Source organism: Anolis carolinensis, chromosome 1 (assembly GCF_035594765.1).
Source record: "Anolis carolinensis isolate JA03-04 chromosome 1, rAnoCar3.1.pri, whole genome shotgun sequence".
Classification (NCBI taxonomy): Eukaryota; Metazoa; Chordata; class Lepidosauria; order Squamata; family Dactyloidae; genus Anolis; species Anolis carolinensis.
In genome coordinates this window covers 358386489-358411465 of record NC_085841.1, presented here as the reverse complement: position 1 = coordinate 358411465, position 24977 = coordinate 358386489, and the positions used below count along the sequence as shown (strand labels likewise).

Sequence of the window (24977 nt, the reverse complement as noted above, 5' to 3'; positions counted from 1 at the left end):
AACGCCAGGCGAAGCTTTTATATCAGAAGTTTTAAGCGTAAGCTGCTTACTAACAAGGAGGGGTCACCATGAGTAACTTTCTGTAGGGTGTGGATGGCATGCTATATCTTAGAAAGAAAGTTGCTCGTCTGACTCTTCAAAGTTTCCGATCAAGAATGTAGAAATAGTTGGGATGCAAGTTGCGGACTCAGCAGATTCCTACAGTTCCTTGGTTCATTCCCATGCAAAATGAAATTGCATTATGATTATATTTATTTGTATCCTACTTTCTCCTGCAAAATTGGGACTCAAAAGTGGCCTAAAATTTAAAGGTCAATAGAAGGACAAGAAAGAGAGGTCCATATTGCTGATTGTTCTATTTTTTGAAAGCAAATTACAGTGAAGCATCCTGGAAAGTAATATACAGTAGAGTCTCACTTATCCAACATAAATGGGCCGGCAGAATGTTGGATAAGCGAATATGTTGGATAATAAGGAGGCATTAAGGAAAAGCCTATTAAACATCAAATTAGGTTATGATTTTACAAATGAAGCACCAAAGCATCATGTTAGACAACAAATTTGGTAGAAAAAGTAGTTCAATACGCAGTAATGCTATGTAGTAGTTACTATATTTATGAATTTAGCACCAAAATATCACGATATATTGAAAACATTGACTACAAAAATGCGTTGGATAATCCAGAACCTTGGATAAGCGAGTGTTGGATAAGTGAGACTCTACTGTATTTATATTTCTTCTTCGTGGTCTCTGTAAATCGCACTAATAGTAGAGAAAGAGAGAGAGCATCTAACATGTAGAATTAATGCAGTTTGACATCACTTTAACCACTTTGGCTCAATGCTATGGAATCACGAGAGTTGTAGTTTTACAGAGTTTTTGACATTCTCAGACAAAGAGTGCTGGTGCTTTAGGTAAAGGTAAAGGTTTCCCCTGACGTTAAGTCCAGTCGTGTCCGACTCTGGGGGTTGGTGCTCATCACCATTTCTAAGCCGAAGAGCCGGCGTTGTCTGTAGACACCTCCAAGGACATGTGGCCGCCATGACTGCATGGAACGTTGTTACTTTCTCACTGGAGCGGTACCTATTGATCTGCTCACATTTACATGTTTTCGAACTGCTAGGTTGGCAGAAGCTGGAGCTAATAGCAGGCGCTCACTCCGCTCCTCGGGTTTGAACCTGGGACCTTTCGGTCTGCAAGTTCAGCAGCTCAGCGCTTTAACACACTGAGCCACTGGTGTTTTACCAAACTAAAAATCACAAAGTTCCATAGCATTGAGGCATGGCACTTAAAGTGGTGTCAAACTGCATTAATTTTATAATGAAGATGTACGTAAGGGGAGAGTGAACATCCCAATATGCCTGCTAGTTCTATTTATACTCGCCCAAATTCTGTATATTTGCTTCTCAAACTGTGACATCCCTAAAAGGCTACCACATTTTCAACAAAAGGATAAGGAAAAAAAAAACTTTCCCAGACTGTGTTTCTTAAAGATACCCTAATTGAAGAAATTGGCTTGGAAAACCTGAGATTTGAGAAGGCTCATTTAGAGTGATTTTGATTTCCTTTGGAGTTTCCAAGCAGCTCTGTTCTTCGCCAGACAGCATCCGTCTGCAATGGGCCTGTTTATCTTTTGCCTTCTTTCTTCATTCTTCTGTGCAGGCTCTAATCCTGCCCAGTCAAAGAACAAATTGCAGATGGGCCATAAAGCTAATTGCCAATTGGCATCTCCCGCTCACTAATTAGCCCACTTCATGATTGTTAATTGAAACGGCATGGGATGGAACTTGTGCGCAAATCGCTGGAGGGATTTTGCGGCAGAATTTCTGCTCAGGATAGAAAAATACTGCGTTCTGGTGTTACAAGGTGTTTTCTCTTTGCCAGTTCAGCCTGATTTTTGGGCAAAAAGAGGCTGCAATCTTCATTTGCCTTGGAAAGAGCTCTGAATTTCTGCCCCATGTCTACATGTCTGTCCATGCATTCACCCCTTATCAGCGGTATCTCAAAAATATGGGGATTTCCTTGTGCTATGCTCTGGAAAGTGCCATGTTATTTTAGGTATCCCATTGCCAGGTAGATATTATCTTGTGCAGGCATCGTGCCATTGAGCTAAAATGGGAGAACTTCCAAGTTTGGCATCATGAAAAAAACCAAAACAAAATAAAGATTCTGAGATATTATATTTCTCCACTTGTCATGGAGAAACAAACAGACTCCAAGCTCAAGTACAGACAGATCCTCTTTGGGGATTCTTCAATTTTTCAAAAAAATAAAATAAAATACAGTCGGCTCTCCAAATTTGCTAGAGTTAGGGGTGCAGGACCTCTGCAAAAGTGGAAATCATGCTAAAGGACATACAGGTGCATAGATAAGTGTTCCTGTTAGTAATTTCTAGATCCTCCATGCAGCTGTGTAGTTGAAGGTGATAACAGAGCCATGCCAGAGGAGTTAGAGCAGCAGTTCTCAAGCTTTTTTTGGTCATGAAATGCTTCGGAAAACTTTTTTTTCTCCTGCAGAACCATGAATCTGTTCCTAAACATTGTGAACACAGAAAACCCTTCCTTCTTTAATCTACTCCAATTGCTACATGTTTTGTAGAATGTCATAAGTTTGGAAATAAATAAAACATTTTAAGCATAACCACAAATCTTTATTTTGATACAACAAAGCATTGGATGTAACCACAAACATTTATTTTGGTATTCTAAAATATTATATGCACACTTAAAGTGATAAATGAAATAGTTCCATTCTTGTACTTAAAACAGAGTGCCCAATTTAGTTTTGGTGTCAGCATAAGCTGGAAGGCCTAATTTGCATCAATAGGTGGACATGATGGAGAGCATTGCTCAGATAGCTTTCTGGCTACCGAGAGCATACACCTGTTTGTCCTGCTCAAAAGTCATTCACAGATTCAAATTTTGGTACATTGAATTTCAGTAAAATCTTCCTACTCCAGCATTGATATATATATATTCTTAAAATATTTTTCATGGAATCCTTTTGTGCTTTTGTGGAACGGCTGGCCTAGAGATTCCAAGACAGAATATAGTCCTCAAACCCATGAATAAGCAAATCCACAAAACTGAAACCTGCAAATGTGGAGGGCTGACTGTATTTGTATTTGTTTTGCTAAGCTGTAAAAAGCCAGACTCAGAGGCTAAGATCCACCACTACAGTAAAACACACACACACACATACTCATGGGTTGCCCTCTACTATCAAGCAGATGGGTTTTAGAGTCCCTGTTAGCACCAGGGCAAAATGTTAACTCCTGCTCACTGGCTTGAAAGGATTCATTTGTATTTATGACCTTGTTGGTTGGGGACTTTTTGCATTTGCTTTGCAATTTGAAACTGGAAAAAAGATATGAAGGCTGAGAACGGACTGGAGGAGTGAATTTGCCCCTGTTGCTAACCTGATTGTCCCATTTGGAGGAGATAGATCATACTTTTAAATTTTGGTTTCCTTTATTTCCTTCTGCATTGTATAACCTTTGCCTCTGTTTTTTTTAATCAATAGCCAAGAGATGGTTGGACACAATTGGTTTGGGGTTCCAGGTCTTAGCATTTTAGCACCCTTGGAAGAGGCAGGATGCAAATACAGTCCCTCCCTATATGTGGTTTTGACTTTCATGGATATGATTGTGCATGTAAGCCGCCCTGAGTCCCCCCGGGTGAGAAGGGCGGGGTATAAATTCTGGAAATAAAATAATAAATAAATGTATTTGATTTGAAATGTTCTCTGTAGGAAGCTATAGGTCCCCCAATGTGATTAGTCTACTGTAAACTTTCTCCAGTCTTGCTGGAGAACCTGAAAATTTCTAGAGAGAACATGTTAAACATTCCTCCAGTGAGATTCTGTGTTTAGTTTTCAGTGGAGATTCACCATAGAGAGTCATGCTGAAAGACCTAGAAATGATTATCTTAGGTTACAAAAAATCTTTTTTTTCCTTTCTTTTTCTTTTTTCTTTTTTACTTTCAAAGGGACCCGGTGCCCCCTTACTCCAGTGAATATGAAGGGCTGAGCGCAGTCCAACGATCTGATTTGCCAGTTAGGTGTATCTTTGTGCTACGTCCAAATCAATAAACCATGGTTTGAATGCCATGTAATGTTATTGTTATTATTACTCTTAAAAATGTGGAAACCTGTGGGTACCTCTAGGTGAATAACTTCATAGATTGGCAAGATTCTGGTGGAATCTCTCTGAAGCAAGTTATACCTCACTTAACAAAGTAGTTGTGTGCTTGGGCATTATTTCTTTAACTGAGAACTGGATGCCAGGAGTAGAAATAACATGGAAATAACAGATTCTTTTGCTACAAAATAAGACAGGCAGTTCAAGTGCATTTCAGCAGATATTTCATTCAGAACTAACAATTTGCACATGTGAAATAAAACCACCCGGGCAGGTAAGCTTTGCCTAAGTAAACAGAATTTTCTTGGACCTACAAGAGACTTGAAGGATTTTTCCAAAATGCATTTAAGGTTGGCTTTTTCTTTGACCAGCATCTACTTTGCTTTCCATTTTGGTGCCCAAACACACAGATCTATTGTTTTGCTTGGTTTTTAAATATACTGGAAATAGCTGGCAAGGCAGGGTTATTTGCTGTCTCCTTTCTCGCTTGTTTCGCTGGTCCTTAATGTTCGGTATGTGCAATGTGTTGTGCCCTTGTGCTGGCAGGCCTGCTGACCGAAATGTCCCAGGGAGCGGGGTGAGCTCCCATCTGTCAGCTCCAGCTCCCCATGTGAGGATATCAGAGAAACCTTCCACAGGATGATATTACATCTGTGCAACATCCTTGCAGATGGCCAACTGTCTTACACCAGAAGCGACTTGCATTTTCTCAAGTCGTTCCTGACATGAAAAAAAATGTTTGGTAAGAGATTCTAAAAGAAGCTGCAGTTGACCTTGCCTGTTGAAGGCAGATGCACAGAACTGCTGTAGAATTAGAGTAGAATCTCATCCTTCCCCAGCTCAATCTTTCGCTTATTACATTATTATATCTGTGCTACTGACTCCTGACACTGAATTCCTTCTTCACCATCTTTCCAAAGTTACTGCTGAACAGAAGTTGGACACTATCAAAGCTAGGAGACCTTGGAGAGATACTAGCCTGGGAATATTGAGATATTTCCACCATTTTTGTAGACTTTTGTGGAGAAAAGCAACTGTGGATGATAATGAACCCTACTGAAAGGAATGACTTTCACTAAAGGTTACCATAGGGCTATGTTGGAGAACCTCAACATTCCTAGAAAGGTATTTTGGAAAGGCCACAGTAGTGGAAAAGATGCCAAAGTGGCCTCCAGCTGTATAGAATCCTGCTGGTCGGAAACACAAAACATTCCCTTTGCCTTGTTTTTGGAGATTTATTATGTGATTTATGGGGTTACAGATCTTTCATTACTGGACTGGATTTTGAGGGGTGGGGGGGCTAATAAAATACCTAAAGGAGATATGCTGTTATTAGCATCACATTCTATTCACTTCAACCTAGGAATTGCTTTCTGGGAAAATATCAGATAATTCTAGAAAAGGAGAGACTGTAATACAAATTATAGTAGCAGCAATAGTAGCTGTTGTTGCAAAATAATAGTAGTTGAGGAAAAGGAGGAGCAGAGTAGTATATTAACATCTCCACATTTACAGGTTAAATATTTGCAGATATAATTATTTGCAATGCTGCATCTGCCCTCACCTCCACAGCTGCTCCACACGTGACCGGAAAATATGTTTTCTCTGGGCATTTTTCGAGTTCCTCCATTGCAATTCTGTTGCCAACTTCTGCAGGTCCTCCAGTGCATATTAAAGAAGTCGGCAAGTTAAACAGCTCAAAAGGCTAAAAGGAATTTTGGCTCCAAAGCTTTTGATGAATAGCAATGTTTTGAGTCAGCAGAACCAAGCTCATTGTTTGAGTGTCCCTTGTGAGATTTTAATGCTTGATGGATAGGAAGAGGATGGCTGAGTAATAAACACACACAAAGTGAGGTGAAGGAGTTCAGGGAATTATGCACGTGCCACCTTATTTATCATGTATGCCAACTTGACTCATTTTTAGAGAGAGATTCATGGAGCGACCTCAGCTCCAGGGATTAATTTGGAAAGTCCTCATCAAGGTCTTCAGTGAACCATGGTGATATCTTGACTTAGTTCTTATAGATAATTGCAGGTCATTTCTCTTCTGAATTAGAGGAAGACAAGAGAGAGGTTACCCCCTTCCCTCGATTTCAATACAGGTTGAACATCCCTTATCTCAAATTCTGAAATCCAGAATATTCCTAATTTATTATATGCAGCAAACACTCATATCATACAACAGTTGTTAGAGAAAGCACTGTGAATAAAAGAACTATTGCATGGACATGATATGTGAATACCAGTATAAATACAGTTTAAGGATCCAGTATCTGGAATTCCAAAGTCTGAAATCCTACAAAATCCAGAATTGTTCACGAGTGGCTAAGGAAGTGATACATTTGCTTTCTGATAGTTCAGGATACACAAAATTATTAATACTATTTTGTATCTAAAGACCTTCAGACTTTGCATGTAAGTTGTATATGAAGCTTGAATGAATTTTGGATTTAGACTTAGTTCTCAGCTTCAAGATATCTCATTATGTATATACAAGTATTCCAAAATCCACAATATGTAGGATACATCTGGTCCTGAGCATTTTGGTTGAGTGATCCTCGACCTTTATTATACAGCAAATTTCAGTCGCCTTCACATTTCCTATCTGTGGCACCCAAAATATGAAAAAATTCTAGCAACAGTGAAGGATTCAAACGTCCTCCATAAACATCAGAAATTGTGTATCAACAGATTGCTTTGAGCTTTGTGTTTGTCCCATTGTTGATCACCAGAAAGGAATAGATGAAAAGCTTGCATAAAAGTTGCCTAACTTTTGTTAGGGCTAGCAGCTGTTAGAATTTATATAGAAATGGAAGGTCAAATGTTTGTGCAGTGCAGAAATGGTACATTTGCCTCTAAAGAAACTCATGGATTGGGCAATCAGAAGGCAACTCTGTTTTCCCTCCCGTGGTTTGCGCATTGGGCTATGACTCTGGAGACGATGGTTTGAATCCCTGCTTAGCCATGGAAACCTTGGAACCTCTCAACCTCAGAGGAAGGCAGTGGCAGCCCTTATATGAACATATCTTAGCCTGTATCACCATAATGTGAAATGTCATTGAAACAAATAGGTAGCCCAGATCGCAGAGTACGATATATAGAGGAGAGTCTACAGTAATATTATCTGCAAGGCAGAAAAGTCAAGATTACTCTAGCCAGAGAACTAGAAAGTTAGTTGTGATTAAAAAGGTATCGACTAGGATCTAAGGTACATCTACCCTGTAGAATTAATGAGGTTTGACACCACTTTATCTGCCATGGGTCAATGATAGAGAATCAAACTGCATTAACGCTACAGTGTAGATCAAGCATGGGCAAACTTCAGGTGGAATAAAAATAATGCAAATAAATAAACCAAAGAAATTCACAGATGTGTATATATTAGCTGATTTCCTCTGAAAGTTATTAGATCTGTGTCCTTAAGCACAGTCCGGCTCCTTAGCTCACTTGCAAGAGCTACCTTGAACCTTCTGCTGAACCGGTAATCTCATTGAACCAATAAGGTTACAAACGATATTGGGATAATTGCCGAAGCAAGGCTAAATCAATTTGAGCCACTTGGAAGGATAAGGAAATCACTTCCTCAGTTGTAATGCCTCCCAGTACAATTAATTTGATGATTTTATGATACATGCCCTTTCCTTATTTTTCTTTTCTTTGTAGGATGAGCTTGATCTTACAGATAAGCATAGAGAAGCTATGTTTGCACTTCCGGCAGAAAAGAAGTGGCAGATCTACTGTAGCAAGAAGAAGGTAAGAAAACCTAAGAACATTAACTCTCCTTCTCCTATTTTACCTGTCTTTTAATACTGGACTATTTTGAGAAGAAAATCAGTCAGAATGTATTAGAATTATTCTATAGAACTTGGGGAAATGCCCTAACTCTTTGAAAAAAAGAAACATCGGATAATCACCTGGCTTTTAATCATCAGTTTGTGTTTGCAATTTGGTATATTTAGAGCAGGCATGGGCAAACTTCTCCCCTCCAGGTGTTTTGGACTTCAACTCCCACAATCCCTAACAGCCTATCAGCCGATAGGCTGTTAGGGATTGTGGGAGTTGAAGTCCAAAACACCTGGAGGGGCGAAGTTTGCCAGTGCCTGATTTAGGGCCATCTCAACGTCCAGAAAAGTGAATCATCATGAATGTTGACCCATAGGGAAACCAGCTGAAAGATCATTTTGGTTTTCACACCGGTTACATCAGATTTGCAGATAAGGTTGGGTGCTTTTTTGAAGCCATCATCTGTTTTGTGTTCTCCTCCTTTTTCTTTGCACACTTGGCTGCCAAACCGTTCTGCTCGTCTGCTTTGTTAGGAGTAATCAAGGGGGCTCCGAGGGATAAGAAACAAAAGCAATCCAGATTCAGAAGGATTTGGATTTGTTACTGGCTGTGGGGTCTCAGTGTATGTGTGTATCAGAGAGAGAGAAATCTGTAGAGTAATAAGCAAGTCCCTGGGCACTGACCCCAAAGCAAGAATGCAGCCTCCCTTAAACAGAACAGCCCCGCTCTCCTTGGGAGAGGAATTTTCAGATTAGGGAAGGAAAGGGAGTTTGAAGTCCTTTTTAGGCCAGTGTGACCCCAATGAAGAAAGAAAATTAGGAAAGACTAAACTAGAAATCTTTCATAGTATGGTTTCCTCTACAAGTGACAATTTGTTGTGTGCCATCAAGCCATTTTGAACTTGTGGCAATCCTATCACAGGGTTTTCTTGGCAAGATTTTACCCCATGAGGTTGAAAAACTTGTCCAAGGTGGGTCCAAACCCTAGTCTCCATATCTAACACTCAAAGCACAGCAAAAAAGAACTTGCTTGTTGTGGCTTTGGGTATCATCACAAGTAATGTTTGGAGAGATCTTGAGATGAGCAATGAAACCCTGGAAGCATCTAACATAGCTGATGTTGCAATGATGTGTGACTTTAACTCCCTTCACACTTAACTGAGTAAATAGTCATATACATTCACTGGGGTTAGGGACATAGGCCCTAAAAGTGAAAAAAAAATGAATGAAAAATGCTATTTTTTATCTGAAAAACAATTCTGTATTAATCTCTAGGCCTTTCTGCATGACTTTGGCTGGAAGTTGACCAAGAAACACATCGAAGGACCTAAATATTCAGAGAAAGATATTCTCTTTACACGTTTCTAGGTTCTCCAGCATGACTGGAAAAGGTCAACAATTGATTCACACTGGAGGACCTAATGATGTCTAAAAATAATACTTTTAGTCAATTCTGTGAATTGTCCAGTCCACAAAAGTAAATACTGCAAATGTGGAGGAATGATTGTACACGCATTCTGGTCAACTAAAGAACTAAAAAAAAAATTCAAAATAAGCATGTCTTCAAGTTGTGGAATGAATCAACATTTATATTTAATATGTTTAAGTTATAAGAAGGTAGACTTTGAATGAACATTACAAGAGTCTTCTTGACAACAAAAACCACTTAGTAATGAAATTAAGTATTACCTAGGGAGATGATGGTGTCTTCTTCTCTGGGTATCTTCAAAAGGAGATTGGAGAGCTGCTTTCTGGGAATGGTTTAGCTGCAGATCCTACACTGAGCAGGAGGTTGGACTACATGGCCCATGAGGCCTCTTCCAGTGCTAGGATTCCATGTTATGTCCAGGGGCATGCTTGCTTTCAAATCTGAAAAATATTATTGCTCTCGGGTTTGGTTTACAGAAAAACTGCTTGTACTTTTCCTTCCTTTCCATATTCCAGTTAGTCAATAGTTGCATTGTTGCAATTGCTCCAGGCACTTCAGTGACTCACAATGTATACCAAAAGGAAAAAAAATGTATTTTGCTTCCTTTCCTTCCCTAGCCATTTCTAGGACTCCCCACACTGAATCAAAGCCATTTCATCACCCCACTGATATGGAAGTTGCCAATGACACTAGAAAAAGCAATTTCTATTATCGGATCCTTGAAATACCCTCCGCATTGTTTGCTGGAACACTCCACTTTCCATCTCATTTTACTTGCATTTACGCTAAAGTGGATAAGTGAACAATATAGACTATGAGACACCTACATACACACCAGAATTGTGAAAGACAAAGACTGTTTTAGTAACACTTGAAGAGCATGGTTGGACGATTTTGTTTTGTTTGATTTTTTGCTTGAATTTGGGTATGCATGTTATCTGTAAAATGAGAACAGGGAGTGCATGAAGAATGTGGAATAACCTGAGCATCGGTCAAAGCGAGATTGCAATCATCTTTGATAACTTAGCACAATTGGCCAGTTGGAAATGGCCGAATGGTTAAAATGGATTGCAAAGAATAAAGCCCCTGTTCTTTCTAAATCTAATGTTTTTGAGAAGGGGTTTGTTTGGAAGTGACCACAACCAAAATACACTCTGTCTAGCCCCAAAAGCTACTGGAGTAGCTTTTACTTGCTATTTCAGATCTCCTTTGTAAAAAAAAAAAATAGGCTTTTTCAGTACTTGAGCACCTTTGCATAAATGTTCATTTCTAAGCTGAGTTACTTAACAGTAAAAGGCAAACAGCTTTTCCCTTAAAGCTGTAAAATTAGCAACTTCATTTGGTGCAAAAGTGAAAACAGAGCCTCTTTCTCTCACACACCGCTCAATTCAGGTAACTGAAACCAAATTACATTTCTGGATAAAAATCCTAGTGACCAGAAAGCATGTAATAAAAAATCACAGGGTCCTATACCGGCAATAATGAATGCTTTGTATGCATTGAGAACTGTGATCAAAGTGATACCTTGGAATCATTTTTTTCCTTGGTTTTATTTGGTTTTCTCCAGTTTGCAAGTTTTATATGAAGTAGGACTGAAAGCTTAGAAACATTTCTTTTATTTTAGCAATGCTGCCAGAATTCCTTCGGGCAGCATGGCCAAAAAAGTAACATTATGGAGTCTGTTGGACACACAAATGCAGCAGAATGGACTTTAAGAGACTAACGTTAGACCTCACCTGGAATACTGTGTCCAGTTCTAAGGCCCACAATTTAAAGAGGGATATGGACAAGCTAGAAGGTGTCCAGAGAAGAGCAACTAAAATGATCAAAGGTCTGGAGACCATGAATCTCTGTGAAGAGCATCTTAAAGAGCTGGGTCTGTTTAGCCTGCAGGAGAGAAGGTTGAGAGAAGACATGATCGCCATGTATAAATATTTGAAAGGATGTCATAAGGAAGAGGAAGCAGGCTTGTTTTCTGCTGCCCTGGAGAATAGGACTCAAGAGCAATGCGTTCAAACTGCAGGAGAGGAGATTCCCCCTGAACATTAGAAAGAACTTCCTGAGTGTAAGAGCTGTTCAGCAATGGAACTCTCCGCTTCGAAGTCCAGTGGAAGCTCCTTCCTTGGAGACTTTTAAACAGACGCTGGGTAACGGTGGTTAATCTCCCTCTGATTTAAATCTGACTTTTGCAGGAACTGTCCATGGTTCAAAAAAAATTTTTTGGATAGGTAATAAGATAGCACTCTCCATTGCATCCGAGGCTGCATCTACATCAGTGGTTCCCAAACTTTGGACTTCAACTCCCAGAAATCCCATCCAACTTACCAGCTGTTAGGAACTGTGGGAGCTGAAGTCCGAAACACCTGGAGGCCCAAAGGTTGGAAACCACTGTCCTACACTGTAGAATTAATACATTTTGACAAAGCTCGATGTAATATAATCATGGAAGTTGTGATTTTACAATATATTTAGGTTTTTCAGTTGAAAAGTACAGGTGTCTCAGCAAACTGCAAAGCCCAGGATTCCTTAGTATCGAGTCAAGGTAGTGAAAGTGGTGTCAAACTGCATTAAGGAGCAGAGGGATAACTACGTGGCATACTCACATTTGTTTTCCAACAGATGGGGACAGTGAGGGAAAGTCCAGAAGAATAACTAAAAAGCTAGCATTTCCCCTTTGTCCCATCATTCGGTAGGATTTGAAATCTCAGCCCTAAAGTCTTTCCCAGATGAGACATGAAGCTAGGATGAGCCCTGATACTGAGCAGGAAGGCAAACAGTCAACAAACCATAACTTTGATCAAAGGAACTTTTTTCATGTCAGGAGCAACTTGAGAAACTACAAAGGATCTGCCAAGGAACTGCCAAGCCCAGTGCTGCTTTCAGTCCGACCGACTCAGAGCATTGATCGAGATAGATAAAAGTTTCTTCAGAGTTACACAAAGACAAAGTGTGCATGAACAATATCTGATGCTTACATAGTAATCCTTATGGGAGGTCTATGTGACCAGTACATATCATTTGTTGTTTAAGAGGATGTTCTCAGGGTCTGGCACTGTATGTAACCATAATGCCTGTTCCTGGGCACATCTTACTGCAGTTACAGCATTTCTAGCATAGCACAAACAACAAGAGCTCAGCAAATAATACAGGCCATGGGAGAAACATTAGGTGTTCTCAAGGTGGAGTTGATCAGGCTCATGAAAACAGATCACCATACAGATGCATCTTTTATTTCTTATTGTACACCTGAGGCCTAATTGGCAAATCTGACCATGTTCATGGGTGTACCCCAGACTCTTGCTATTATTTTTATTGTTTTATTGTTGTTGTTATTACCGTAACTTTATTTCTATCCCACCTTTCTCCCCTTAGGGTCTCAATCATATAATACAACCTCACAAAAATAGGAGCCCCTAGTGGTGTCGTGGATTAAACCACTGAGCTGCTGAACTTGCTGACCAAAAGGTCAGCGGTTCAAATCCGGGGAGCAGAGTGAGCTCCCGCTGTTAGCCCCAGCTTCTGCCTACCTAGTAGTTTGAAAACATACAAACTTATTTATTTATTTTATTTGTTTACAGTATTTATATTCCGCCCTTTTCACCCCGAAGGGGACTCAGGGCAGATCACATTATATACATATAGAGCAAACATTCAATGCCCATATACACAGATAGAGAAGACACAAAGGCAATTTAACTTTCTCCTGAGGGGATGTTCGATTCTGGCCACAGGGGGGAGCAGCTGCTTCATCATCCACTGTGACCGCACTTCCTCATTCCAACGTCGTAAATTAGTTAAATTTGCCTCCCCACTTTATAAGTGGTACCTTATTTCCTACTTGATAGATGCAACTATCTTTCGGGCTGCTAGGTCAGCAACAAGCAGGGGCTATTTTTTATTTTTTAATTGATGGGTGCTCACCCTGCCATGGGCTGGCCTCGAACTCATGACCACATGGTCAAAGTGATTTATTGTAGCAGGCTGCTCACCAGCCTGCGCCATAGCCTGGCCCCAAATGCGAGTAGATCAATAGGTACTGCTCTGGCGGGAAGATAATGGTGCTCCATGCGTCTACAGACAACGATGGCTCTTTGGCTTAGAAATGGAGATGAGGACCAACTCCTAGAGTCGGACATGACTAGACTTAATGTCAGGGGACAACTTTTACCTGTACCTTAAAGAAAATTAAAATAAAACAAATATATATATATATTTAAAAAACTATATATTTGTGAGTAGATATACCGTTAAAATGCAATAAATATAATTAAATTTAGATTTAAAGCTCATAGGACTAACAATTTCTGGAGAGAAGAACAAGGTATAATGGCTATTACTCTCTAAACTGAGTTTTTATCTTTCCCAGAGGTATCTATCCAGCCACTGTTTGAAAGCACAAAGTGGAATTAGATACACCCTTCCTCTTATCTAGCATATTATATGCATATGATGGTACTTTTTCCATACGAATTCACTTTAGCACTGAATAGTTTTGAAAAAGACTCTCCTTTTGTACACTTCCACATACAGTACCTGCTCTTGACTTTTTGGCGTTTTTTTCCAGGGTGGGCTTCCACTCAGCTGCCAAAAAGTGCATCTGTTAGCAATCTTTAGGGTTTTAAACCAAAGCTTTTTTCAACAATGAGCCATTTGACCATGAACGGTATTTGGTCATGCTGTATTTGCTTATTGTTATACATATATATGATTGTGGTGGTGTTAGGGGAACACCAGTATAGAAAACTAGGAAGAAACTTAGGAGTGGGGAATGAAACCTAAGTAGAGGAAGAAAAAGAAGAAGATAGGCTTGTGAGATGTTTTGAAATCTGACCAGATCAGATCAGGAGAATAAGATATTAAATTTCAATCTTGCCTAGGGAACTCTGGCACAAGTTGTGTATACACCCATGCATACACGCATATTGATTTACAGGGAAGGATCATATCTTTTTATGGAGAAAGTCAGTGTGTGTACACTCCATATTTGTAGCAATTTGATAGCACTTCAGCTTTAATTGTTTACCTGGTGGACTTCCCAGATGGAACTGGTTGCTACGGTGGAGAAAGGATGCTGGGCTAGATAGAGGTTTGACTGGAATTGGCATGTGGTCTTATGTTCCTCTTCATGTAATAGGGAAGAGCCATGTCTCTGGCTTCTTTCTGCTTCACTCCATGCCTTGTGAGGCTACATGGGTTATGTGGAAGACATTTGGAGACTATTGTCATGCCCTGCTTAGAGAAGGGAGCTTATCCCATGAGCAGTGGGAAAGCAAGGGGAGCCTTCTTACCGCATTCCCTCCCGTCTTTCCTTGTATTCTGGGGTCATGATCTGCAGCCTTTCATCCAATGCATGGTCAGAGGCAATCTGAGATTCAAGCCATAGTCTGTCCAAGGAAAAGGAGCAAGCAAAGCAAATTCCAGTGTCAATTCCAGATGATCAAATACATAGAGTCTCACCAAAAGGTCCAAGTCCTAAATCAAAAGAGCATGGTCCAAGGTTCACTGCATGAGGGTCACTAATAGTATGATTGGCTGTAGCACTAACACAATTACTCCTTCCAGCTGATTAGACCTTTGCAGCTGGATGGCATCAGCCCTTTACTGAAGCCAGGTGGGGAGAGTTAACTCCTGCTCTTTCTCCTGAAGAGCCTCATCCTGCCTAGACTCATGTACCTCCATTCCTGAAGGGTCCTGCTCCTGCTCAGCAGTAACAGTCTCCACAGTGTCAGGCTGCTCATCCACCTTGCACCCAGATTCTCCTCCTTATCTTGCCCCAAGGTCCTGACAGATGGCCAGCCATTCCACATGCTTTCCGTGCATTTCCCTGCCTTCTCTGTGGCTTCTGCAGTTGGGAGTCGGGTAGAACCCCAATTCCTGAAAACAGAGTCTTCCCTGCTCTGCCGCCACAGAGTCCTATGGGAAAGTGGCCATGCATCATGTGATGGTCTCCCTGGCACTCCATTTTGGCAGAATGGAGAAACAGAGAGAAGACAGTCTCACCCCAGCGTGGGATGAAGTCGGAGGTCTCTTTAGACAAGGAATTAGAAAGCCAAAAGAACAACCTCCTTGTGGACTCCATTCGGATAATGGATCAGTACCAGTAAATCATATTCACTTCATAGCTGAAGTAATTCCTTTGACACCACTTTATTTGCCAAGGATCAATGCTATGGAATCATAGGAGCTGTAATTTCACAAGGTCTTTAGTGTTATCTGCCGTGGAGCCTCCGGTGGCCTAGGGGATAAAAGCCTCGTGACTTGAAGGTTGTGTTGCTGACCTGAAAGCTGCCAAGTTCGATTCCCACCCGGGGAGAACGCGGATGAGCTCCCTCTATCAGCTCCAGCTCCATGCGGGGACATGAGAGAAGCCACCCACAAGGATGGTAAATACATCAAAAACATCTGGGCGTCCCCTGGGCAACGTCCTTGCAGACGGCCAATTCTCTCACTCCAGAAGCAACTCTAGTTGCTCCTGAAACAAAAAAAGTATTCTCTGCCAAAGAGTGCAGGTATCTCACCAAACTACAACTCCCAGGACTCTATAGTACTGAGTCTTGGCAGTTAAAGTGACACTTAGAAACAGGCGAGGTGGGAAGCAATGGCAAATCACTTCCTCCAAATTGATTTACCATTGCTTTCCTTTATTTTTTGCACCCAGAAATGGCAGGAGGGTGTCCCTGGCTCTTCCTTTCTGCTTGGGTCCCCTACTTCTGCTGTCTTTCCACTCAAACAGCATCCCAGCAGAGCCCCGCTGGCAAAGGCGCTTGCTCATATGAGGTGCCCAACCATGTGGGAGTTAATTGGGATACCTTCCCATCATAGATTTCATGGCTGGATGTCTTATTCTGCATCCAAGCAAGTAACTTTCCCAGCTGGACTCTGTTGGGAAGCTGCTTGGGAGCAGGAAAATAATTTTGGAGAAGAAAGAAAAATAAAAACTATTCTAATTGGAATTTGGGGTGTGGATGGCAATATAGTTTCAGTGTGGTACGTATATTACAAATAGGTGTGGCATTACTGGAGCAAATCCAGAGCAGCTCTGGGGGTGATTAATCTGAATTGCGGCTTGGTTATTTACATGGTGTAGAGGAGACCAAAGAGCCAGATATGGAGCCATTTCAACCCTCTGAGCATGGTGGAAATCCTCAAAAGAGCAGGAGGGGTCTTGGCTGACCTTAAAAGTAACCTGCTGAGATAATTAGGCCAGCTGTAATAATTTGTAGCTAGCACAGCCAAGGCCACTGCAGAGTCTCTGTACGTCTTTGTTTTGATGGTCCTTGCTACATTGCTTCAGACTTTGCCTTGGTCCTTTACCTATTCTCTCCAATTAAATCCACCTTTTCGCATTTGGGCAGTTCCTGCCTTTTAACAGGACAGAGGTGGATAATTTCAGGCCATCTCTGGAAGAACAGCACTATTGTGGTTAACCTACTGTGCCGTTTGCCATACAAATAGTGCCAGATGCTTATACTGAGTGGGCCCCAGGAAGTTCACAGGTTGAACGGTCTCATCTCATTCTGTTCCAGGTTTTGACACTGGATGTATCACAGCCGTGCTGTTTCCCCCAAAGATATTTGAACGCCCAGCTGTATATTCCTGGAAAGCCTGCCACAGTTAATGAGACGTTCCTGGCCTCTCATTTGCCAGTTTTGCTCGAGGGCAGCAGCAATTGATATGAAATCAGCTCATCCTTTTTTTTTTTTTTCAAGTGGCTCTTCGGGTAGCAATATACTCTTGACCTTCAAAAGCCGTGGTGTGAAAGTGAGCAAATTGGCACATCTGTCAGGATAGTTCTTTAGGAAAAAGCGACAATTCCAGGCATGGATCTGAAATGTCACCATGTTTGTGCCTTCTGGCCAGATCTTTGGAAAGGCAGATTGTCGACGAAAATGAAGAGAGAAAAGAGGAAATGTGTTGGACCAGTTTGCTCAAGATAATTATTAATAAGATGAATAGAAACAACAATATATTGGGTGCAAATAGTACAAAATAATCCCCTTTCTTTGAGCACACAAGGGTCATTAAACGCAAACAAGAGTGGGCAACCTGTGGTCTTCTGAATGTTATTGGACTCCAACCCCCATCATGTGGATTGGGTAATATAAGACCTCCATGTGTTTTCCCAAAAGACAAATTATTGCCTCCAAACATCCCCTAAAATGTTTGGGACAATTTTGGCACATTTTTATCCCAGTGGTCTGTTTTAGTGGTTTGAGTGTTGAACTTCGACTTCAAAGTCCAGGTTTCAAATCCCTGCTTGGCCATGGAAACCCACTGGTTGAGCTTGGAAAAGTGACACTCTCTCAGCCTCAAAGGAAAGCAAATCTCCTTCACTTCACTTCACTTCACTTCACTTCACTTTATTTCTTAATTAGTCGCTCTCCACCAGAGTGCTCCGAGCGACTTACAATTTAAAATATCATTCCACAATAGAAAACATTCATCATAAAAACATTCATCATAAAAACATTCAACCTAAAAACATTCAACAGTGACTATTTGGCAAATTAGATCTGATTTACTTAAATGCACAACCAAACATCCAAGTCTTGAGCACTTTTCCAAAAGGTCGCAACTCCTCTAAAGTAATGTTGCCAAGAAAGGCTATAGGTTTACCTTAGGGTCACCATAGGGACCAAAGTGTATACATCACAACTACAAATGTCATTTTTTTCCCAGCAGGAAGTATAGTTTCCTATTAGGAAAATGACCCTACTGGCTTAAAACCTCATGAAAGTGCCCTCCCCAACTTTGGGGTGCTGAGGACATATAGAGACAGTACCATGCTAAAATGGAAGTATAGAATCAGTGTGATTTGGATATTCTGAGAGGCAAGAGTTTGAATCCTCTCTCAGCCATGGAAACCCACTTGGGCAAGTTTTTTTAATCATTTCAGAAGAGACTTGAGAACATACTGCAAGTCACTTCTTGTGTGAGAGAATTGGCCATCTACAGAGATGTTGCCCAGGGGATGCCTGGATGTGTTAGTTGGGAAGCTTCTCTCATGTCCCTGCAAGCTAGAGCTGACAGATTGGAGCTCACCCCCTCTCGCAGATTCGAACGGGCAACCTTCAGGTCAGCAACCCAACCTTCAGGTCAGCAGTTCAGCTGGCACAAGGGTTTAACCCATTGCGCCACCATGGCTCCTACTTGTGCAAGTCAGAGTGTGGCAATTGCAACCTCCTTCAGAACCAATCTTACAAAGAAAGCAACAATAAAAGTGTCAACATAAGTCCAAAACGAGGACTAGCCTCCTGGAATCCCTATATCGCAAGCATGAGCAAACTTGGACCCTCCCTCCAAGTGCTTTGGACTTCAACTCCCACAATTCCTAACAGCCTACCGGCTGTTAGGAATTGTGGGAGTTGAAGTCCAAAACACCTGGAGGGGGGGCAAGTTTGCCCATGCCTGCTATATCAAGAGAAAGGCAAGGATAAAAATAAACTAAATGAATGTTAAAGAGTTTTTGTCCCTTTTTGATTCATCCTTGCATTTTCTCTTTCTTTTCTTTAAACCTATTGCAACAGTGTGTCTTTGTCCCACATCAGGGGTGCTGGGTGGCTTATATCATCTTTGCTACTGTGCCAGAAGGTTGTGTACCCAAATGTTCTGCTGCCAGAACAGGGCTGGGTTGACTCTAGGAATCCTTCCTTGCAGCTGGTTTTTTAAAAGGTAAAAATAGGCAGCTGTCATTAGTAGTCCATCCCTATGAAACTTGTTCCCAGGTAAAAATGTGTTATGCTAAAAAAAAAAAAAGAAGGAAAAAAGATGTACTTTCTAAGCAGAGAGCATTTTAAAACCGCAGTGTCACTAACTTTGACAGTCCTGGCAGTTTGTAAAAATGCACATCTGCCTGTCTTTCCAAAAAGTTACTTTTTGCGCTGAGTTTCCCAGAATCTTCCATCCTGGGCATGCTTCTACATGTTTGCCAATGAAATGATAAAGTTGTACAGGATGTCTCTGACTGGAAGCAGACTTTGAATTCCTTAGTTAGTAACTTATTCATTGGAGCCATGCCTACCATGTCCTTGAATCTATGAAAATAAAATCTGAATTTATCTTAATTTATGGGATTTGACAGCAAAACAGTGTGCATCTACACTGTAGAGTTAGTGCAATTTAATACCACTTTAACTGCCAGTGACCCAGTGCTATGGGCTCATGGGAGTTACTGTTTGTTTTGTGTCAGGAGCTTAAGTGAGGAGCATATTGCTAGAAATCAAGAATGCCTTTTTTCGTGTCATGAGCAACTTGAGAAACAGCAAGTCGCTTCTAGTGTGAGAGAATTGGCTGTCTGCAAGGACATTTCCCAGTGGACACCCGGATGTTTGATGTTTTACCATCCTGTGTGAGGCTTCTCTGAGGTCTCCGCATGGAGAGCTAGAGCTGACAGGTGGGAGCTCACCCCGCTCCTCGGATTTGAACCGGCGAGCGGGATTTAACCCATTGCACCACTGGGGACTCCAACAATTTTTGACAGAAAGGCAACTATAACTATAACTGATTGATTCCATAGCATGGAGCCATAGCAGTTACAGAAGTATTAAACTCATGCCAGGGATTGAACTGGGTTCCAAGGAATTTCTACCATTCCCTTTGAAAAGCCCTAAAACTTGTTCAGCCAGACAAGATAGTGGGGAAAAGAAATATATGTACCTCTCTGGTACACAATTGATCTATAGAGCCAGCAGTTGGCTGATACATCTCTAGCTTTGCTCACAGTCTCCCTCAGCCCTTAGAAGGTTTGCTTTGCAAAGAAATAGCTATTCCATGGAAAAGGCTATCTTAAGTTCAACTGTGTTCACTTCCCTGTAATGCATTTAATGGCACCAATGTGGTTTGTTAGTTTGAGTGTTGGACTAGAACTCCAGGAGACCAAGTTTGAATTCTCAAATGGAAATCTATTGCGCAAATCACTCTCTCTCAGATTCAGGGGAGGGCAAAGGCAAACTCCTTCTGAACAAATCTTGTCAAGGAAACCCTATGGCAGGGTCGCCTTTGGGTTGCCGTAAGTCAGAAGCAAATGCAAAGAACAGCAATGCATTTTAACGATTGTCCTTTGAAGGAACAACTTGACCAGTATATTTCCTCTGTTGTACAGTTGAGAATCATGTGCGTGTGCTGACGTTGTCGAACTGTGGCTCCCAGCTTTCTCCACTATCTGTGATGCTGGCTGTGGCCCCTGGGAGTTGCAGTCTGCCAACACCTGGACAACCACACAATTCCCACCCCTAGCCTGAGTCCTTGAATTTATTCCAGCCGACAGGCATGGCAATCTGTGTTAAATTAGCTTTCCCGGTTGCAAATTTTGTTGTGCTTCGTTGAAAGTAGTATCCTTGTGCACCATCTCCCCGAGGAGGAAACCGAGGTGAGGAAGGAGGAAATTGCTCTCCGTTTCAGCTGCAGAATTTGGAGTGCAGCCTCTGTGCCTCCCTCACCTTTCTCCCTTTTGGAGACCTTTTTTCCCTCCGCTCCCTTGTTTCCGCCTCTAGGTTAAGCCCAGCTTGGCCACCTGTCTTTTCCTCCTGACCCCGGATTGAGGTGGTACAGATCTGCGTCCTGTTCTGTCCGCACTTTGGCAAAACACAGGAAGCGGCGATGAGCCCAGAACTGGGATTGAGCCACAGGTGTAGAGGTGGAGGCTCTTTTCCAGTTTGTCTTATAGCCCACTGCCCTGTTTGGAAGGAGAGCGGAGCCAAGTTTTGGTGGGGATGTTGTTTTTCATGTTAACGCTTCTCAGCACAAAACAGAGCTTGGATGAGTCACTTTTTGGAAGCAGCTCCAAGAATTCCCTTCCCAGTTTGGCCCTGTTGGGAGTTGTAGTCCAGAGGAATAACTCTTCCTAAAATAGAAATAGGATTATATACATTTGTAAGGTCAGTTATTTTCCAGTTCATTACTTATACCGCTTATGTACCCATTAAAACTGACTTATGGGCTGCCTTGAGCTGTTGTGATCCAATGTGAGTCTCATTTAAGAGAGGAAAGTGGGGGAAAGATATCAAGATAGATAGACAGACAAACGGTGTGTGTGTGTATATACACACATACATACATACATACATACATACACACACACACATGCATACACACACAAGGGTGGGTCAAATAGTTTTGCCTCTTACTCATAAAAACATTACAAATGAACATATAATGGCAGAGGTTGCTACAGGTCATAACCTGAACTATCCCCTACACAAAACTACCATTCAACATAGTCACCAACAGTTTGTACACATTTGCGCCATTGTTTAACTCAGACATCAAAATCAAAATCACGAAGCAAAATTCAGGGTTTTGCTTCGTGACCCATATTTTAAAGCTGTTTTAACGTCATTCAAGTCATTGAATACGAAACCACGTAGGTTGTATTTTTGGACCTCTGAAAGACAACCTACATCATTTCAGATTCAGTGACTTGAATGACGCTTGAAAATCATGGGTCACAAACCAAAACCCGGAATTTTTCCCAAATAGTTTTGATGTCTGGGTTAAACGATGGGGCTAACATGTACAAATCGATGGTGACTATGTTGAATGGTAGTTTTGTTTGGAGGATAGTTCAGGCTATGATCTGTAGCAACTTCTGTTATATGTTCATTCATAACATTTTTATGATGCTGGAGGCGAAACCTTTTGACCCACCCTTGTGTGTGTGTGTGTGTGTGTGTGTGTGTGTGTGTGTGTGTGTGTGTATACACATACATACACGCAACTTCCCCACTCTTCCCCCTCCTAACATAATGATCACAAAATAAAAGAAATTGAAATGTTACAATGAACTTTTCATCCCCTAACTTTAAGACACGATGAAAATGTTACTGTCACCCCATTAACTTATCTTAAACACTTTTTGATTCTACCTTACTATCTCAGTGTTTTATTTCATCTTCAAAACATTCAAAGCATTTTCACATTTTACTTTTTATTTTACACATGATGTGAGTGGTTCCCATCCTTTTAAAAATGCTAATTGACTTCTCCTTTATCAAACAGCATAGAGTCATGCTTAAGGATCTAGAAATTCCTAGAGAGATGGTCTTACATTCCAGAAGCTGGCTTTGTAAAAAAAAAAAAGCCAGCTTCTGCAATATTAATCTCTTACTCTACCACTTGTATGCTGGTATTTTTTACCCATATTAACAGAGAAGGACAGAAAAATAGTATTTTTGGTTCCCAAAGTTGGTACCTGCAGTTCTCCAGCTGCAAAGAGAATATTTGTGGTGATGAGATAAATCAGATTTACATTTTTGATACCCCAAGTTGGTATTTTTGATTCTTCCTTTGCTCTAGCCGTAAACAGAATATTTTCACTGATAGGATTATGGAGCAATGAGAGGGCAAGATGTTGACAGGAGATGATGATAACTGTTCTGCTTTTTTGCAAGGAAGGCATCAAAGCCCTTTGCAACATTTGCCTGAGGCAATTAGGTGCCCTTCCTCTATGAATAGACTCTCTGGAGAGCAAGAAGCATCATGTAGCAAATGGTTCTGTTGGGCCCAGTTTGAGAATGTGATTGCCAGCCCCTGGGAATTGCAATCATTCTAAAAATTGGGTTAAAAGATTGCTGCCTGTTTTTATTACAGTTGCCTTTATTGTTTTACGGTTGGAATGTTTAATGCTTGCCTTGGGATTAATTGCATGCAGTTGCTATAAGATGCTGAGAGAGGCATCATAAACGCTGATTGGGATTTTTTTTTTAGGAATAAGCCATTCCTTTGCGGGCATCATTATTTGAAAACATATCAAAATACACTTTGTTTATGTGTGTGTGTGCAACCCATTCACAACATGGTGTCCTCCAAACATCTTGGATTTTAGTTTCCATTGTTCTGAGTAAGAATACACACTACTGTATACAATTCAAGATGGATATGGACGAGCTGTAAGGTGGCCAGAGATGGGCAACCAAAATGCTAATAGGTCTGGAAGCCAAGCCACTTACTAGAAATGTTCAGCTTCAAAAAGGAATGGTTGAGCATGGGCATGATAGCCATGTTTATATATGTGAAAAGATGTCATATTGAAGATGGAGCAGCTTGTTTTCTGTTGCTCCAGAGTCTAGAGTAGACAGCAGTGGATTTAAACTACAGCAAAAGAGATTCCACCTATATATCCTGGCTAAAATAACTGTTTAACAATGCAGTATTCTGCCTTGGTGTGTGGAGGAGTCTCCTTCTCTGGAGGGTTTTAAGCAGAGCTTGGATGGCCATCTGTCAGGTGTGTTTTGATTGTGACTTTCTATGTGGCAGAAGGGGGTTGGACTGGATGACCCTTGAGCTGTTTTTCAAGTCTGTGATTCTCCAGCTCTGTTAAAATGCTGTTGTTGAGGATGCATTAGTAAGTCTTAAAATCTTGGTGAGTCAATAGGTGAGTTGTTCTCAGTCTTGGTCAGTAAGTAGGTAAATTGGTCTATGTGTGTTCCTTCCCTCCTTCCTTCCTTCCTTCCTTCCTTCCTTCCTTCCTTCCTTCCTTCCTTCCTTCCTTCCTTCCTTCCTTCCTTCCTTCCTTCCTCTGTTTCTCTTTCTCTCTCTGCCTCCACTGCCCCTTCGTTGTGCTTTGGATTTCGCTATCTATCAATCAAAGTCTCTCAGGAAATCTTTTCATTTAACCCCTCTTCCTCTCCAGACACAAACTACCAGATGGGAGGAAATCAGGGAGGTCAGGGTCAGGGTAATGGCCTATTGCCATTTGGTGACACTCCCTTGTCCTTAATGAAGCCTCTCGGGTTTTCTTCCCCCCTCCCTTACTCTGTACCAATTAAGATCTCGTAATTGAAAAGAGAAGAGTGCTTTGGAGGACTTAGGATAAGGTCTGGTCTTTTGGGATATTCGGGCACCCTTTCCACTCAAATCTGCCATGGCTGCATCCTATGGAGTCCTGAGATTTGTAGTTTGGTGAGGCACCAATGCTCTTGGGCAAGTAATTTTATATACTTTTCCTTCCACTACAAATCCCAGGATCTCAAAGGATGGCAGTTAAAGAGGAATCATAGCTTTGTAATGCCATTCCATAGGTCCGTATATACTCGAGTATAAGCCGACCTGAATATAAGCCGAGGCACCTAAGTTTACCACAAAAAAACTGGGAAAACATTGACTCCAGTATAAGTCGAGAGTGGTAAATTTCAGAAATAAAAACAGATACCAATAAAATTACATTAATTGAGGCATCAGTAGGTTAAATGTTTTTGAATATTTACATAAAGCTCAAATTTAAGATAAGATTGTCCAACGTTGATTAAATCATTATTATCATCTTCTTCAATGTAAATATACGTATGTATCCTTTTCATAATAATAGAGTAAAATAATAATAATGTAATAATAATAATATTATTATTATTATTATTACAGGAAAATAATACATGTAGTAATAAATAGAGTAAAATAATAATAATAATAATAATAATAATAATATCAGAGTGAAATAATAAATGTAATGATAATAATAATAGAGTAAAATAAATATAATAATAGAGAAAAATAATAGAGAAAAATAATAAATGTAATAATACCAATAATAATAGAGAATATATATATATATTCTCGAGTATAAGCTGACCCAAATATAAGCCAACCAGGACCCTCACCCGAGTATAAGCCAAGAGGGGCTCTTTCAGTCTT

General features: G+C 40.8%; 1 protein-coding gene and 1 long non-coding RNA gene across 4 annotated transcripts in view; one reads left to right on the top strand and one right to left on the bottom strand.

The window, feature by feature from the left end:
- The window catches only part of daam1 (dishevelled associated activator of morphogenesis 1), a 188273-nt gene that overhangs the window by 84771 nt on the left and 78525 nt on the right, over positions 1-24977 (top strand). For all 3 annotated transcript variants that reach the window (XM_062968613.1, XM_062968612.1, XM_062968611.1), the window contains one exon: positions 7803-7892. In XM_062968613.1, coding sequence (XP_062824683.1) covers positions 7803-7892 — 90 coding nt within the window. The remainder of the gene's footprint in view (positions 1-7802; positions 7893-24977) is intronic.
- On the bottom strand, positions 2649-14973 carry LOC103279840 (uncharacterized). The gene is made up of 3 exons (XR_507007.3): positions 14374-14973; positions 9611-9790; positions 2649-6186 (listed from the first exon to the last, which is right to left on the bottom strand). It is a non-coding gene; the product is annotated as an uncharacterized LOC103279840 (long non-coding RNA).